Source organism: Macaca fascicularis, chromosome 2 (assembly GCF_037993035.2).
Source record: "Macaca fascicularis isolate 582-1 chromosome 2, T2T-MFA8v1.1".
Lineage (NCBI taxonomy): Eukaryota > Metazoa > Chordata > Mammalia > Primates > Cercopithecidae > Macaca > Macaca fascicularis.
In genome coordinates, this window is record NC_088376.1 from 17592319 (window position 1) to 17606246 (window position 13928).

Sequence of the window (13928 nt, forward strand, 5' to 3'; positions counted from 1 at the left end):
CAAAATGTCGGACTGGTCTAGCTCTTCTTTAAATCAGAGGTTGTAGCTGCTGGAAGCCTCATTCCCAGCAAAGCTTCCTATTCTCTCACCCATTCTTCATTCCACGTCCCATAGAAGGCAGCAAACATATTTAAAATCCTGGGCTTTAGAGGCTGCCAAATCTCAATTCCATTCCTTCCTTCACTTCCCTTTCAGGATTGGTTCTACTATTAATTTATTAACCAATTAAAGACAAATATATAAAAAATGATAAACTGTGGTGCCTCACATATAGTAAGAGCTTAATAAATGACAGTCTTTATTGAGATGGAAAGCCAAACTCCATCATTTAGGTGATTGGTTTGATAATTTCACAGGTTCTGGAGTTAGGAATTAGAGTAAAGCAAATTAAAGTACGGCATTTACATCAGGAGTGTTTTATTTATTTATTTTCTGAATAAATTTATGGATGAGCTGTTCCTAATCCTGCCAAAGTACTTTGTAAACTGGTGAACTAATACCTTGAAAGAGTTCTTGTGATTTCAAAACTTAAATCCAGTTCACTAGAATTGGGAGATGATTATTGACCTTTCTGGAGAAGGAATGAAGGCAGACGCTAGCTCAGGGAGCATGAAGGGGTAGAAGTGTAGGGTATGAGGCAGGTGGAAAGGGTTAGTGAGTAAACAGGTGTAACTGAGTAGACTAATCCTTCCTGTAGTTGTCACTGAAAGGTTCTCAGAGAGGTTGGGCAATAAGAGAAGTGAGAAAAGTAGGTAATTTAGGATTTAGGATATGTAATGCAAGTCAAGAAAAATGGGATATGTAACTCATCTTAATATTTGCAAGGACCAAGTTCTCAAAATCCAGATCTGGAGATCCTCAAGGTGTAGGCTGGGATAAAATTTTCCTAGATGCTGAGGACATTTGCCTTTGTGGCTCAGCCTTAGTCTCACATGGTCCATTGTGAATCCAAGTAAGGGAGAAAATGCAACAGGAAGGGAACTTGACTGACAATACTAAGTTACTAATCCTTTACCTGGGAATGCTTTGGAATTTGAACACACAACATCCTTGAAACACATCAGACCTCACAGGCCTCTGGGGACCCCATCGAGTTGCTGGAGACTCTAGTCCATGGGATCAAGGTTGGTGCTAATATGAGGCCAGTGGGATTCGCAGGGCTCAAATTTTGAGGATTCACTCTTAGGGCCTTGCAAGAGTCCAGCTCTGAGACTGAGTTCCTCCTTGAATTATGCACCCTACTGACTCATTCACTTTACCCTAGTCTCAGCTGTCAATGAAAGTTGTTTTTAAGTGGGATTTAAGGCCACAAAGTTGCTTGTGCTGTACTTTCTCATTGGCTACCAATGGGCCCAGCTTTTGTAGTACTCTGAGGATCATGGAGATACTTCATTTTCTTTATCTTCCATATCTGTGATGCGTACAACCTTGCCACTTCCTTCTATATATTAAGGTCTATCTATGCCTTTAAATTCCATAGCCAAAAACAGAGGTTGCTACATCCTAAGCAACTCCTGAACTTACCTATTGCCTGAAGCATCTCTGTCACCCTCATTGCACATGCTATACTCCCCACTTTGGCCAAATTGTCACCTTCCTTAAGTAATGATGTTAACATGACAAGAGAATAGGCTTTGAATCTCAGATCTGATTTTTGTCATTGGCAAGACCTTGGACAATTTACCTGAACACCTCTGAACTTTAGAAGAAGTGGAAGTGATCATAACTCCATTCTTAATGGAATGCTGTAAAGTTTAAATAAACATGGAAAGCATTCAATACAGCCCAAGCTAGTCCCCTCAAATTCTCAATAGTTATCCTTTAATGTCCCTACAAATTAAAATTTATGTCTGCTCCATTTTCAAGAAGCATACTAACTTTTGTATTTCTTACATGAATTTTTCTCCCTTTGTTCCAGACCTGTTGACTATGGGATTTTATCTGAGCTCCCCTCTCCTTTGCTCACAAAATTTATTTCTCCTGTGGATAACTTCCTTATGTCCCAAGCTTGCTCTCTCTCTCATTTGTCCTTGTTTCATTTGCAGATATTTCTGAAAGCCATTTAGCTAAAATGATCTAATTTTTCATTAACAGATATTTCCACCTAGATCATTCTAGTTGGTCTTCTATCTACCATGTCAATAATATGCCTCGTTCATTATGTAGAATGCTAGTCCTTAGCCCATGTCTCATCAAACACTGAATGGCAAAATGTTAGCATTGTGAAGATGTTGTCTATGTTAGAGTCTAAGCTATAAGAGGGCATAGACTTTGAACCTCTTCATCCACACATAGCTCAGTTGGTTAATATACCAATATATGATGTGTGAATTTATAATTCTAAGGGTCAGTGAGGGCCCATCTATTGTGATGAGGTTCTGGTTGCCTGAGTAGAACCAGTGATCAGAATTTCCTGGGGTACAAATCAGTTACCATGACATAAAACAAAATATCAAATAATGCGGATTGAGGTCATCACTGAGGGTTTTCTATGACAATCCACTGGCAAATAACATTGAAATAACATTGTTTTGGTACTGTAAATATCTCAACAGGCTTCTTGGGGTGGCTCAGCTTTGATGTCGAGGAAGCACCGCAAGCTTCTGCATGGCATCCACAGGTAAATGTAGTTTCCTGGTGTACAGCCAACTTTTGTCAGGCAAAGGGATCTCTTTGGACTAAGTGATATTTTGAAAATAGGAAAAAACAAAGTAATTGTTTTCTTTAAATAAACCAAAAAAAAAAAAAAAAAGAAAAAAAACCCAAATTCCTTAAACCACTCAGACAAGGAGTTCTGTAGAACAGTAAACTTTATGAGTACTGAATGTAGATACTGATAATGATAGTATTCCATTGCCTGTGGAAACTAACTGAGTCTTCTCCCTTCTCTGTCCCTTTGTTTAAAAAATAGGGCTGACTCTGTGGCCTGGAACCCACACAAGATGCTGATGGCTGGGATCCAGTGCTGTGCTCTCCTTGTGAAAGACAAATCTGTAAGTTTTCCTTTTGTGTTCTTTGGGCTTCAAGGGGGTTAAGTCACTGTGTTTGCCAAGGGCTTCATTTTTGCTCACTCTTGGCGACTTGGGCAAGGTGTAAATTGAAGGTCTTTGGGAAATGTTGATGGTCTCTAAATGAAAGACAAAAGAAGCCTAGATAAAATATTTAGTGATTCTGCTCAGGTAATTTTGTGGATTTGATTTAGGTATTATATAATCTCATTAGTTACAGCAAAATGGTCTCTCTCACCCGCATTTGGATTATATTTTAAAACTCAGTTTTAAACATTGCCAAGATTTTTTTCTCCTTGATTAAGTCTGGGATTTAAGTTATCTTGAAACTTCTGCTCACTGAGAAAGTGGAACAGATGTGTGTCATACATTAAATTGAATACTTAATACACTTAGCTAGGGCTTAACAGCCCGTTTATATGGGAAGACATTTGTTCAGGGCTGATCATTGAACACTGATTTATTAGGGGATTGTTCATCCCAAGTGGTTGGTACTTAGCTTCTTTTGGAATGCTAGGGAGAGTTGGAAACTTGTCTGGATAACTGTAAGGCAAGTGGGAAAAAAGTTGAGGCTCCTGTTGGCCGGAGGTATAAACTCTGTGTTTTCCATGGGTTAAATAAGGATCCTTGTGGGAAGTGGCCCAGGCTGGGAAGTGCTACTTCATTCTTAGAAATGCCTCCTCAAGATCTGTGTTCAGCATGTGGGTGATCTTTCTCAGCCATCTGTTTACATTTTTTTCTTAGGGAACTCCCTTTGCCAATGTTAAAGTCATTTTCTGTTTTTAAGGAATTTTATTTCAAATGAAAACTATTTTTAAAACTTGAAACCTAGTCTTGCATGTGTAGCTATTTACAACTTTGTAAAGAAATTGTGATATTTATATGCTACTGCCCTGTGCATTTTGACATGATCAAACAGAATGTCCATCAGAAACTAGGAACAGGTTTTGCTTCTATAGAAATAGACACCACCAGAAATATGAATCAGTTCCTTAATGTTGTATTAGGTTGGATATAGTTGAATGTATTCAATACCATTTAATTTTTAAATTTAAGTTTTAAAGTTGTGGTGTGACTGTATTTGTAACTGAAAGGTAGTTTAAGATTACTATATTGATTGTGAACCAAAGAACGTAATCAACTTGCCCATAGGTACACATTTAGGATGGTACAGAGATAGGAATTTACTCAAGTTTTCTTTTGGTCTAGGTATAAAAACAAAAATGTGTCAATCATCCTTAATGAGTGAGGTATTTTACGTGTGCTTTCTACCTAAATCAGACAATCTGAATGACAAACTTATCTGTTGGTGTGATACGCTAAGGAGTGGGGAACTTACACTAAAAATTTTATGACTACTCTTAAATAACTTTCTAGCTTTCATACACTTTTCTTGTTAAATATTTGAGTAATTTAGCCAACAACTGAATTACATTTATGTACTTGAGGCAATTTAAATTTTTCTGGATCATATAACTCCTTAACAGGGTTTTATTAAAAAAAAAAAAAAAGAATTCATTCCTGGATCTTAGTGACAATCATAACCATGTCTGTTTTCATGGCATGAATTAAGAGGTTCGGGGAATTCTATTCACTGTGCAAAGAACTGAGCACTTTCAAAAAGTTACCTGATTTTTTTTAATGAAAAAGACTGTTTTCAATTTAAATGGAATAGAAAGCTGAACCATGAGATATGAGATATGGCAATCAGTTTAAGCTTTGTGTTGGCAGTTTTCTATCTCTTTTGTACCTGGTTTCTGCCTGTTATTCTCTCTTCCATATCATTAATTCATTCCATCAACCAGCAAAAATGATTTGTGTAGGCTAGACACTGTGCGATTCCAGGCTCTTATAGCATTGAATCAGACATATTCCTCAGAGACAAAGAGCTTTAAATCTCACAGGGAAGACAATGAACAAAATGCAGGTATTTAATTTTTTAACTGCTATTTTGATAAGTGCACCAACGAATGTCAGACTCTGTTGATTGTAAAAATCAACAGGCATTCCAGCCTCCTTCTCTTCTTGCCCATCTCCCAATATTCACCTAACTAGCCTCCCCTGCAGTTTCCATATGACATAGATATGTCTAATGTGATGTAGGAAAATGTGATGAGGACCTTGAGAAGAATTTTATACGAAAGCATTCTTCTCACATTTTTCTACCTTGAATGCAGTTGCATCAGACTTGATATATGGGTTGTTACCGTAAGGCAATTACCCTCAATTTTAAAAATTAATATGCACAGAATGACAGAAACAAAGGGAAAGTCTTGGATTGGGGTAATTTTGAAACGTTGCACCCCCAAAATGTGACTCCTTTCAGACTTTGTGATATCAGTGGTTAAAAATTAAATGTTCTTACTACTGAAACCATCTCCCCATTGGGTAATCTGTTAGTTGCAGCCAAATGCACCCTTGTCTGATATAGAGAAGAATATGTCACTTCAGTAATACACAGTAGGGAGATCTATGATGTTCCAGGTGGAAGGAACATCATGTAAAAATTCTTTAAGAAAGTAATGTCCTTTTTTAAAAAATTAAAAAACTGAAAAAGCCTATTTTGACTGAGGCATAGAGAATAATGTGAAGATTGACATGATATGAGACTAAAGGATCAAGCAGTGGGTAGATCATGAAGGGTCTTAGAGACTATTGTGATGATTTTAGACTTGATCTTTAGAACAATAGAAGAACTAAAAGTTATTGGAAAAGATTTTCATTTAGGACAATGAATTGGAGGGGAACAAGAATAGATAGAAGACTAAAAAAAGGCTTGTAATATCCTATGCCAGAGTTGATGGCAAGAGAGATGGGAAAATGTGATATTTAGTATACATTTTAGCTGTCAATTTAGACAGGGCTGAATTATCAACTATTGATTATCAATTCATTATCAATTATTATGGAAGATGAGAGAGAAACAGGTGTCATGTCTATCTCCCTAAATAGAATCATTCATTCGGTTGCTGTATCAGTAATCAGGATACAGCAACCGAATGAATGATTCTATTTAGGGAGATGAAGATCACTGGAGGAGAAGAGTTGAGAGTGAAACACGTTTCAGTGTTGCTTATACTAAATGAGGTTCTTCTGAGGTATTCAAGTGAGGAAGTCACATAGGAGGTTGACATACGGACCCAAATCTAAGAAGTCTATATAGTAAAGTCTATTACAGAATTGTTGACACATAGATGACATGTGAGGTCATAGGAATGGGTTAGATGCCTTGGGACGCTCTTTGGAATTAGAAGAAAATAAGATCTAGAACTTAGCCCTGAAAAACTTTAGCATTTAGAGATTAGATAGAGGAGGAAGGATTCCCCATGAAGGCTGAGTCAGAATGGCCAGGGAGATGGTGAGAAGACCACAAAGAGGGATGCTAACCAAACAGAGAAGAACATGTAGGAGAGAAAAAGTCCTCTCTTTTCCTTACCCATTGCAAGGTTCATGGCTGACTTTCCTATAACAAAAGACATTGACAAAAGAAAAGCATAACAAGCTTATTTAACCAACATTTTATGTGAAACAAGAACCTTCAGAGATGAAGCTCCAAAGGCCCAGGTAAAACTATTTTTCTGGACAATCATGCAGAAGTATGGTCATAAGCTGGCAGGGGGGACTTTGCAGAGCCTGTTTGTCCAGGCTTCTTGACCTCCAGGCATAAGGTAGGACCCCTCTGGAATGAGGGTCTTAACAGCCTCCTTTTAGGGGAGATAGGTCAAATAATTATTTATGACCATGTTTCAGGGAAGAAAGATGAGAAGGTCAGCGAGTGACCTCCAAGGTGCCATATTTTGAATAACTGTGTTCTGAGCCATACAAAATGTGAGGCATGTGAATGACTTTCATCCTTCGTGTGACAGCTTATTGTCACCCTCTTCTTTGAAGAGTCCCCAGACTTACCAAGATAAACTGGCACCTCCCCAGTGTTGTTTCTCAGACTGTTTCCCTCCTTTAAAGTGCTTCTAGTTACTATATGCATAATAGTGTGTATAATTACTATTTGTAATGACTTCTCATGTAATATCATTCTCTCCTACTGAATGTAAGCTGCATGAGGAGAAAGACTATCATCATGTTCACCACTTTGTTGTCAGTGCCTAGCAAGTAATTCACTGAAAAGGGAAAAAAATCTAGTATCTAAAAACTGAATGGTTAATACATTAATCATCCTCAGAAATATCTGCCTTCATGTCAGCAGTAACTAAGAATTTGAATTTTTCCCTCACCCCAAATTATTCCTTTTGAAAACTCCAAGATACAATGATTAAAATTATAGTTGATGAGCTCTATTGCTTAGGTCCTAACACAAGGCTTGTGTTAGGACAATCATTGATGAATAGTGATTTTAATTGGTACTTCTTCTGTTGAATGTAAGAGGATAACTCTAGTTTAAAAGAAAGTAAATTACTTAGTAAATATACTGCTGTTCAGGCAAAAACTAATTCCCTAATTTGTACCTGCAAAACCCTGACATCCACAATGCTGTTTTCCTGATTGACTGGTAGCTTTTGCATTTTTGATTTCCTGTGTTAGTAAATAGGACTGCTTCAGGAACAAAGCACAGCTGTTGCTCTCAAAGTTGTAGTATCACTAACCCCCTTTGAATTACAGGGATAAAAAGAAAATCAGGGATTTAAAAAAAATCTGATTATAAATAGGTTGACTTCAGAGATAAATGCGGGATTTGCGTGGCAGTTTTGGATCAAAGACAGTTTTGATGCTTTGATCTAAAATAAAAAGGCAATATATTCTAAGAATCAGTTACATAGATGGAGAAAAATCTCAGTATCAGCTTTTTGATTTTTAGTGTTTATGAGACAGATTTTTTAGTTCAAAAAAAAAAAAAAAAAACCCCAACAGGTATGAGAATATGAAACATGCTAATCAGATGGCATTTTAAGTATAAATGATTCCTCTTTATTTCTACCTACCATTATCATTCCATTTGAACTCACAATGCCTTTCTGTTGAACCTAGCTGCTACAGAAAACTCAAGTGAATTTTTTTTACTTTTTTAGAAAGACTATGTTGACAGTATGGATTTTAAAAAATCATGTTCATTTTTAATATTTTTATTTCAGAAGTAATTCATGTTCACCATCCAATGAGTCTGAAAATTCAGATAAAAAGAAAGGTGAATGAAAAGCAACACAATACTGATATCTGAAGATGGCCTTTATGTATTTCCCAGTGTATACCTACATTTAAATGTATGTGTATACACCATCCTTCATCTAAAAAATTTGCAGTATATCTTGCTTTTAGCATGCATTTTCTATTTAACAAAATTATGAAAACTATTTCATGTCAATATGGATGCTATTACAATTTTAATAGCTGCAGAAAGTCCTATCATTTTGATGTATCATAATTAACTTGGCCAACCCCTTATTGCTGGCCAATCAGATGACTTTAATTTTTGTCTATTACAAATTTGGTTACCATCTTTGAGACTAAATCTTTTTGCACAAACTTTAGTCTTTAGCATAAATCCCTAGAAGTGGAAGAGCGGTATCTAGCTTTCATAATGCTTTTTAAATACAGGTTTCCTAATCTTTCTTCAAAAGCATTTACATTCTCATTAATGGAGTGTGTGTGTGTGTGTGTGTATATATATATATATGCATGTGTGTGTGCATGCATATGTTTTTGTTCTAACCTTTGACATCACAGGCATAGTTTTGTCAATTTGATAGGCAGACATTTGTACACTTACTGACACAGATGCAAACATTTTCCTTCTAATTTTATCTATTGACATTTTATACCTCCTTCTCAGGGATCTTCTTTGGCTCAGTGTATTGACACGCAATTGTAAATTACCTAGGTTTTAAATGTGAGGCCCTGGAGATAAGCTTGCAAGGCTTTTCCTTTCCTTTCATCTTCATTCTAGAGGAGGCTCAGAATATAGACCCTCCCCGCCCCCCCCCCACTTTTATTTTTGGAGAAGGAGTAGCAAAAAAAAAAAAAGAGTGGGATAGTCATTCAACACATAGTTATTGAGGATGTGCTGAGCCACACACTGCAATGTAAAGAAAAAAAGGAGACTAATGTCATTTCCCAGTGTGGTTGCCAGGAAAAGACAGAATAGAATTTTTGCTGGAAAATATACCCGAGAAGCAGGTTTCTTAGCCCCATTTTCATTTCTGTTCTGAATGATTGATATTACAAATGACAATTATTACATGCCTGTTAAAAAGTGTGCAAGTAAAGAAAGAAAATACATTTTTCTTTTAAATCAGAGAAACTAGAACAAACTGAATCTGGTTTTGTGGGGATTTCTTTCCTAGCTCTTGCTTTTCTTCATAGAGTTCCTATGGAAATGCCATTAGATGGTTTGAACATACTGAACAATCTGATCAAAGAAATTTTTTTCTCTTCTGCCAGAGAACACTCACACTTTTTCTGTACAGGTACCTTGTAAATTTATTTAGGATGACAGCCTACCAGCTAATGTAGCAGAAAAAGGGGAAGGTAGGTGTTCAAAACTGATTAGAAAAGAGAAGCATTTGACTTGTAGGGGAGATATCAGTCTCTTGTGCTTCATGCTGCCATAATCATTCTCTGTGTCTGGGCTGTTCTTGCTTGAGCTCAGAAAATTCTTCCCAGGCCTTTCGGCAAGGTTGAGAATCAAACACAGAGAACTCATTGATATCCTGATTGGTAAATACTCTTTAATTCCTGTATTTTAAAAATTATAATAAGCAACAGGTAATTTTCTTTCCACGAAGTTTTGCAGGTGCATCACATTAAAAAACATGATTTCATCAGTAATCACAAACACCGCTGTCATTTCTGCTTTCCTTCTCTAAAAGGTAAAGGGATAATAATGTTAGAACCTCCTGTGTTCAGAATCCATTATCTATTTCTCCACCAAACCAATAAAATTTTTAGGATTTGTTGGTATTACCACTGCCATTCGTTTTAACAAGAGAATTTGCATTTTGCTTTAGATCCTTGACCCATACAGCTCAGTATATTGCTGCTATTGCTGACTGTGACCCCAAGAGATGTGTTATTATGTGTTATGTAATTGTGATTGTACGACCTGATCTCAATCATCAGTTACCATCTAGTCATAAATGTGTACCGGTCCTAATGCAGGGCTTGAACTGGGCACCACAGTTCTTAGAATCATCTGTGTAGTACACTGAGAGCTACTTGAGGACAGAATGGGTCTCACTCACCACTGTTGCTCCACTACTGAGTATAAAACCCAAGCCTCAGCTAATTCTCAATTAAAAAATGTTTCCTGAAGTGACTAAATCTGTATCTATTTCCAATACCACCAAATGGCAATGTGTTTTAAGTTTTTTACCCACAGTGTGCAGTAATATGTCCTTTATCATGCATTCTGATCTTTCAAGTCTCAAAGCATGTCCCTTCTCGCTAATATATAGGAATTTTTTTGAAGGGGTATGGAAATCATTTGTCTCATCCATATGGCTTGATGTAGCCATTACCTCCCCTCATCCCATCCCATGTTGGCACTTTAAAAATCTTGACTCTGGGTTGTGCCAACATTTGGCCTTTTACCTACATGCCTTAGAGACCAATAATAAACCAGTGACTCATGGTTTCCTTTTTCAGAAACCATATTGTCTTTCCCCTAGGAAGTTATTTTTGTTTTAGTATCTAATGATGCTGTCTTTTATTGGAGACTGGACAAGTAGAAGAGACACTTGCTTTTCTAAGGCTCCCTGGGTCCTCTCTTGACCCCTTCTAATGAACAGAATGACATTCACAATCTGCCAGTTTGCTGCAAATGGCTGTCTGTAATGTTGGATGCAGCATCTTGGCCAACGGTCTCCCAATTTCATCCTTGAGTTCCTTCAAAACTCTTGGGTGGCTGCCACCTGGTCTTACTGATTAAGCTACATTTATTTTGTCAGTTTGGCTTAGATGAGTTGGTGTTTTGCCCATTATTGGATTTTATATTTTCTGCCTGTTTCTGCAGAACCCTGAGGGTGTAGGAATCTCGCTAACGCCCTTCCAGGTAACGAATTCACTTATCTTGGCAGTCAGCCTGTTTCAGTATGGAACTCCAATCTTTGCTTCTCTGCCCCATCATCACAGAGGACTTCAGATTTGCTAAAAAATGACCAGAAAGAAAAATATGAAATTCTGCCTTTGTGTCCTTTTGTCATTTTATAAAAGACCAGCAGTTGAAAAATATCCCAGAGAGAGGATTCTGTTTACACACTAATTTTTTTCCATCTCAGCTTGAAACAAAACTGATTAGGGTCCTACAGCACAGAAAGATTATATAAATTAAAATCTAAGAAAGGAAGAAACATAAGATTTAAGGGAATAAAAGGAAGCCTGGAATGAATGTAATAGAAAAATTTATGCCATACTAAGCATGCTACACCTGCCTCGGGTGGGCTAGAATTTGGTTTTACTATTTTTAAAGGATTGCAAGTATCTGCCTTTTTGCCTTTTATTTTACTATTAACTCGTGGCAACAAGGCCTTCTCTTTTTAAGTTCTGGGATACGTGTGCTAAGCGTACAGGTTTGTTAAATAGGTACACATGTGCCATGGTGGCTTGCTGCACCTGTCAACCCATCTAGGTTTTAAGGCTTGCATGCATTAGGTATTTGTTGTAATGCTCTCCCCCTCCCCTTGTCCCCCACCCAAAGACAGGCCCTGGTGTGTGATGTTCCCCCCTCCCTGTGTCCATGTGTTCTCATTGTTTCTCTCCCACTTATGAGTGAAAACTTGTGTTTGGTTTTCTGTTCCTGTGCTAGTTAAGGCCTTCGCTTTTACCACAACTCTGATAAGATACTTGAGGCCCCCTTTTGAGTTCTTGGAATAAATTATTCTATTTGTTTTTCTTTGTATAATTTTATTGTCATATTGGTTGTTTCCAAGGAAGATATCTTAAAACATACCTGATAATTCTAATTAGGCTTTCTAGCTTTGTTGTTTCATGGCCAAAATATTTAGGGAGTCAATTTTTTGCTTCCATTTCTCTCTCCTTTTCTGGCACATCAATTAAATATATAGTAAGCCTGTTTCCTTTTTTTTCTTCTATTTTATATGTTCCATAATTGTCTTTCCATGTTTCATTGTGTACAGTTTCTTCTGACCTATCTTGAAATTCTCTAATTTTCTCTTCAGCTGTAGCTAATCTGCTGCTAAAGCCGTCTGAGTTATTTTGGTATTGTCTTACCTATATACTGTCTTCTCTAGGTTCTTGATGTTTTTAAGATTAGTTTTTATCTGCTTGAACACTAAGCATATTTACCATCTCTTTTGTTAACTTCAATATCTAGTTTCCCTTTGGTGTTATTACTATTATTTCTTGTGTCTGTGATTCCTGGCTCTCATATTGTCTAGAGAGGTACCTTATAATCCTTGGTGGTTTACTTAATATTTTATTTGAAAAGTTACCCTTAGGAATAATTTGAGACCTGAAGTGATCTTTCTTTATAAAAATGGAATCTCTATTTTCATTTTTATGAGCATCTGAGGGAACTGGCAGTTTAGGACCAATGTTTGACGTTTTTTCTGGATCTTCGAGGTATAGCCTGCACCTCCATTTCATGGTGGAGACCTTTGGGTCCCAAACAAGAAAAGAGATTTCTTTCTTGGCCTTAATGACAATGAACACTTTTGGTTTCCTGAACCCTTTAGGATATCTGGTGGTGAGAACTGATAACACTCTAGGTCTCCAAACTTGGTGGACATAGGACCTCAATCATTGTTCCCTTCCTTCTCACCATTCTGGTTCTTGTCTTGACTGTCCTTCCCAACTCTGAAAATTTCCCGGAGTAGGAACGTCTCTAGCTTACCTCCTTGAGTTCCCTTTTCCCTCTTTGTACCTCCAGCAGTTTATCCCTGTCTTGTGGAGGTCTGCTAGGCTTTTCATTAGATGCAGTTTTATATTTTGTTCCAGGATTCCTGGCTGTCTTCAGTGGGAGGGACTCCAATTCATCTATTCATTCCTTTATTAGAATTGATATGTACCACATTTTGGATTTTTAATAATTAGCAGCTGTTCAGTACTGCCACTGGAAATAAGTATTTGTTTATTCAGTCTTTCATTCAACCTGAAAATATGTAGAGACTACTATGTGTTCAGTGAATAAGACATGCCCCCTACCCTAAGTTAACGCAAAGGTTAATTAAAAAAAAAAAACATTTTAAGTAAACAATTAACATATACTATTCTTTAGTTATGTAATGGTTAAAAAGGAGTTGGAGAATGTAGATAAAATAAGAGAACACTGCTGAAAAGACTGGTCAAGAAACTGTTGCAACAGAGGTGACTTAAAATATCAGTTACTGGTATTTTCTTTCCATATTTTAAAAGTAATATATGATCACATTATCAAACAGAGTCAAGCATAATTAAGAACACAAAAATTACTTGTAAAACACCAGCCAATATTAAATCATTTAAAATTTTCTTGAGATGCATGTTAATATGTCTATGCTAAGTATAAATTAATATATTTTGCTTATATAACCAGCATCTTGCTTTCTTTATCCACTTCTACCCCTTCTTATGATCTAAAAAAACAGTCTCCTTGGGTTTAAAGAAGCTTGAGAATATTTCTTTAATCACGGCCATCTTTACCACGAAAGCAGCTAATTCAGCACCTTCAGCCAAGTTCAGCGGTGTGCATTACATGAAAGTCCATATATGTTTTTAGAAGCTTTCTTCCTATTACAAAATTTGCAACACCTTCTCCCCCATCCAGACACTTCTTACAACTGTAGTTACTGAGGTAATCAGTGACTGTCAGAAACATGGGAAGCTAAACCTGTCTTGTTCAATTAGGAGATATTGGTATTTGGAAATATCATCCAGCCATCTATTTTTCTTGTGGAATTTTGTCATCTTTTTGTAACACACGTTAACTATTCATCTATAGAGAAAGTCTCCAAGTGATACCAGATTTTCGTA

At 36.7% G+C, this 13928-nt stretch overlaps 1 protein-coding gene across 2 annotated transcripts in view; it reads left to right on the forward strand.

Moving 5' to 3' along the window:
* Positions 1-13928, forward strand: part of GADL1 (glutamate decarboxylase like 1) — a 168516-nt gene that overhangs the window by 58158 nt on the left and 96430 nt on the right. For both annotated transcript variants that reach the window (XM_015445005.4, XM_065539812.2), the window contains exons 10-11: positions 2556-2620; positions 2912-2993. In XM_015445005.4, coding sequence (XP_015300491.3) covers positions 2556-2620; positions 2912-2993 — 147 coding nt within the window. The remainder of the gene's footprint in view (positions 1-2555; positions 2621-2911; positions 2994-13928) is intronic.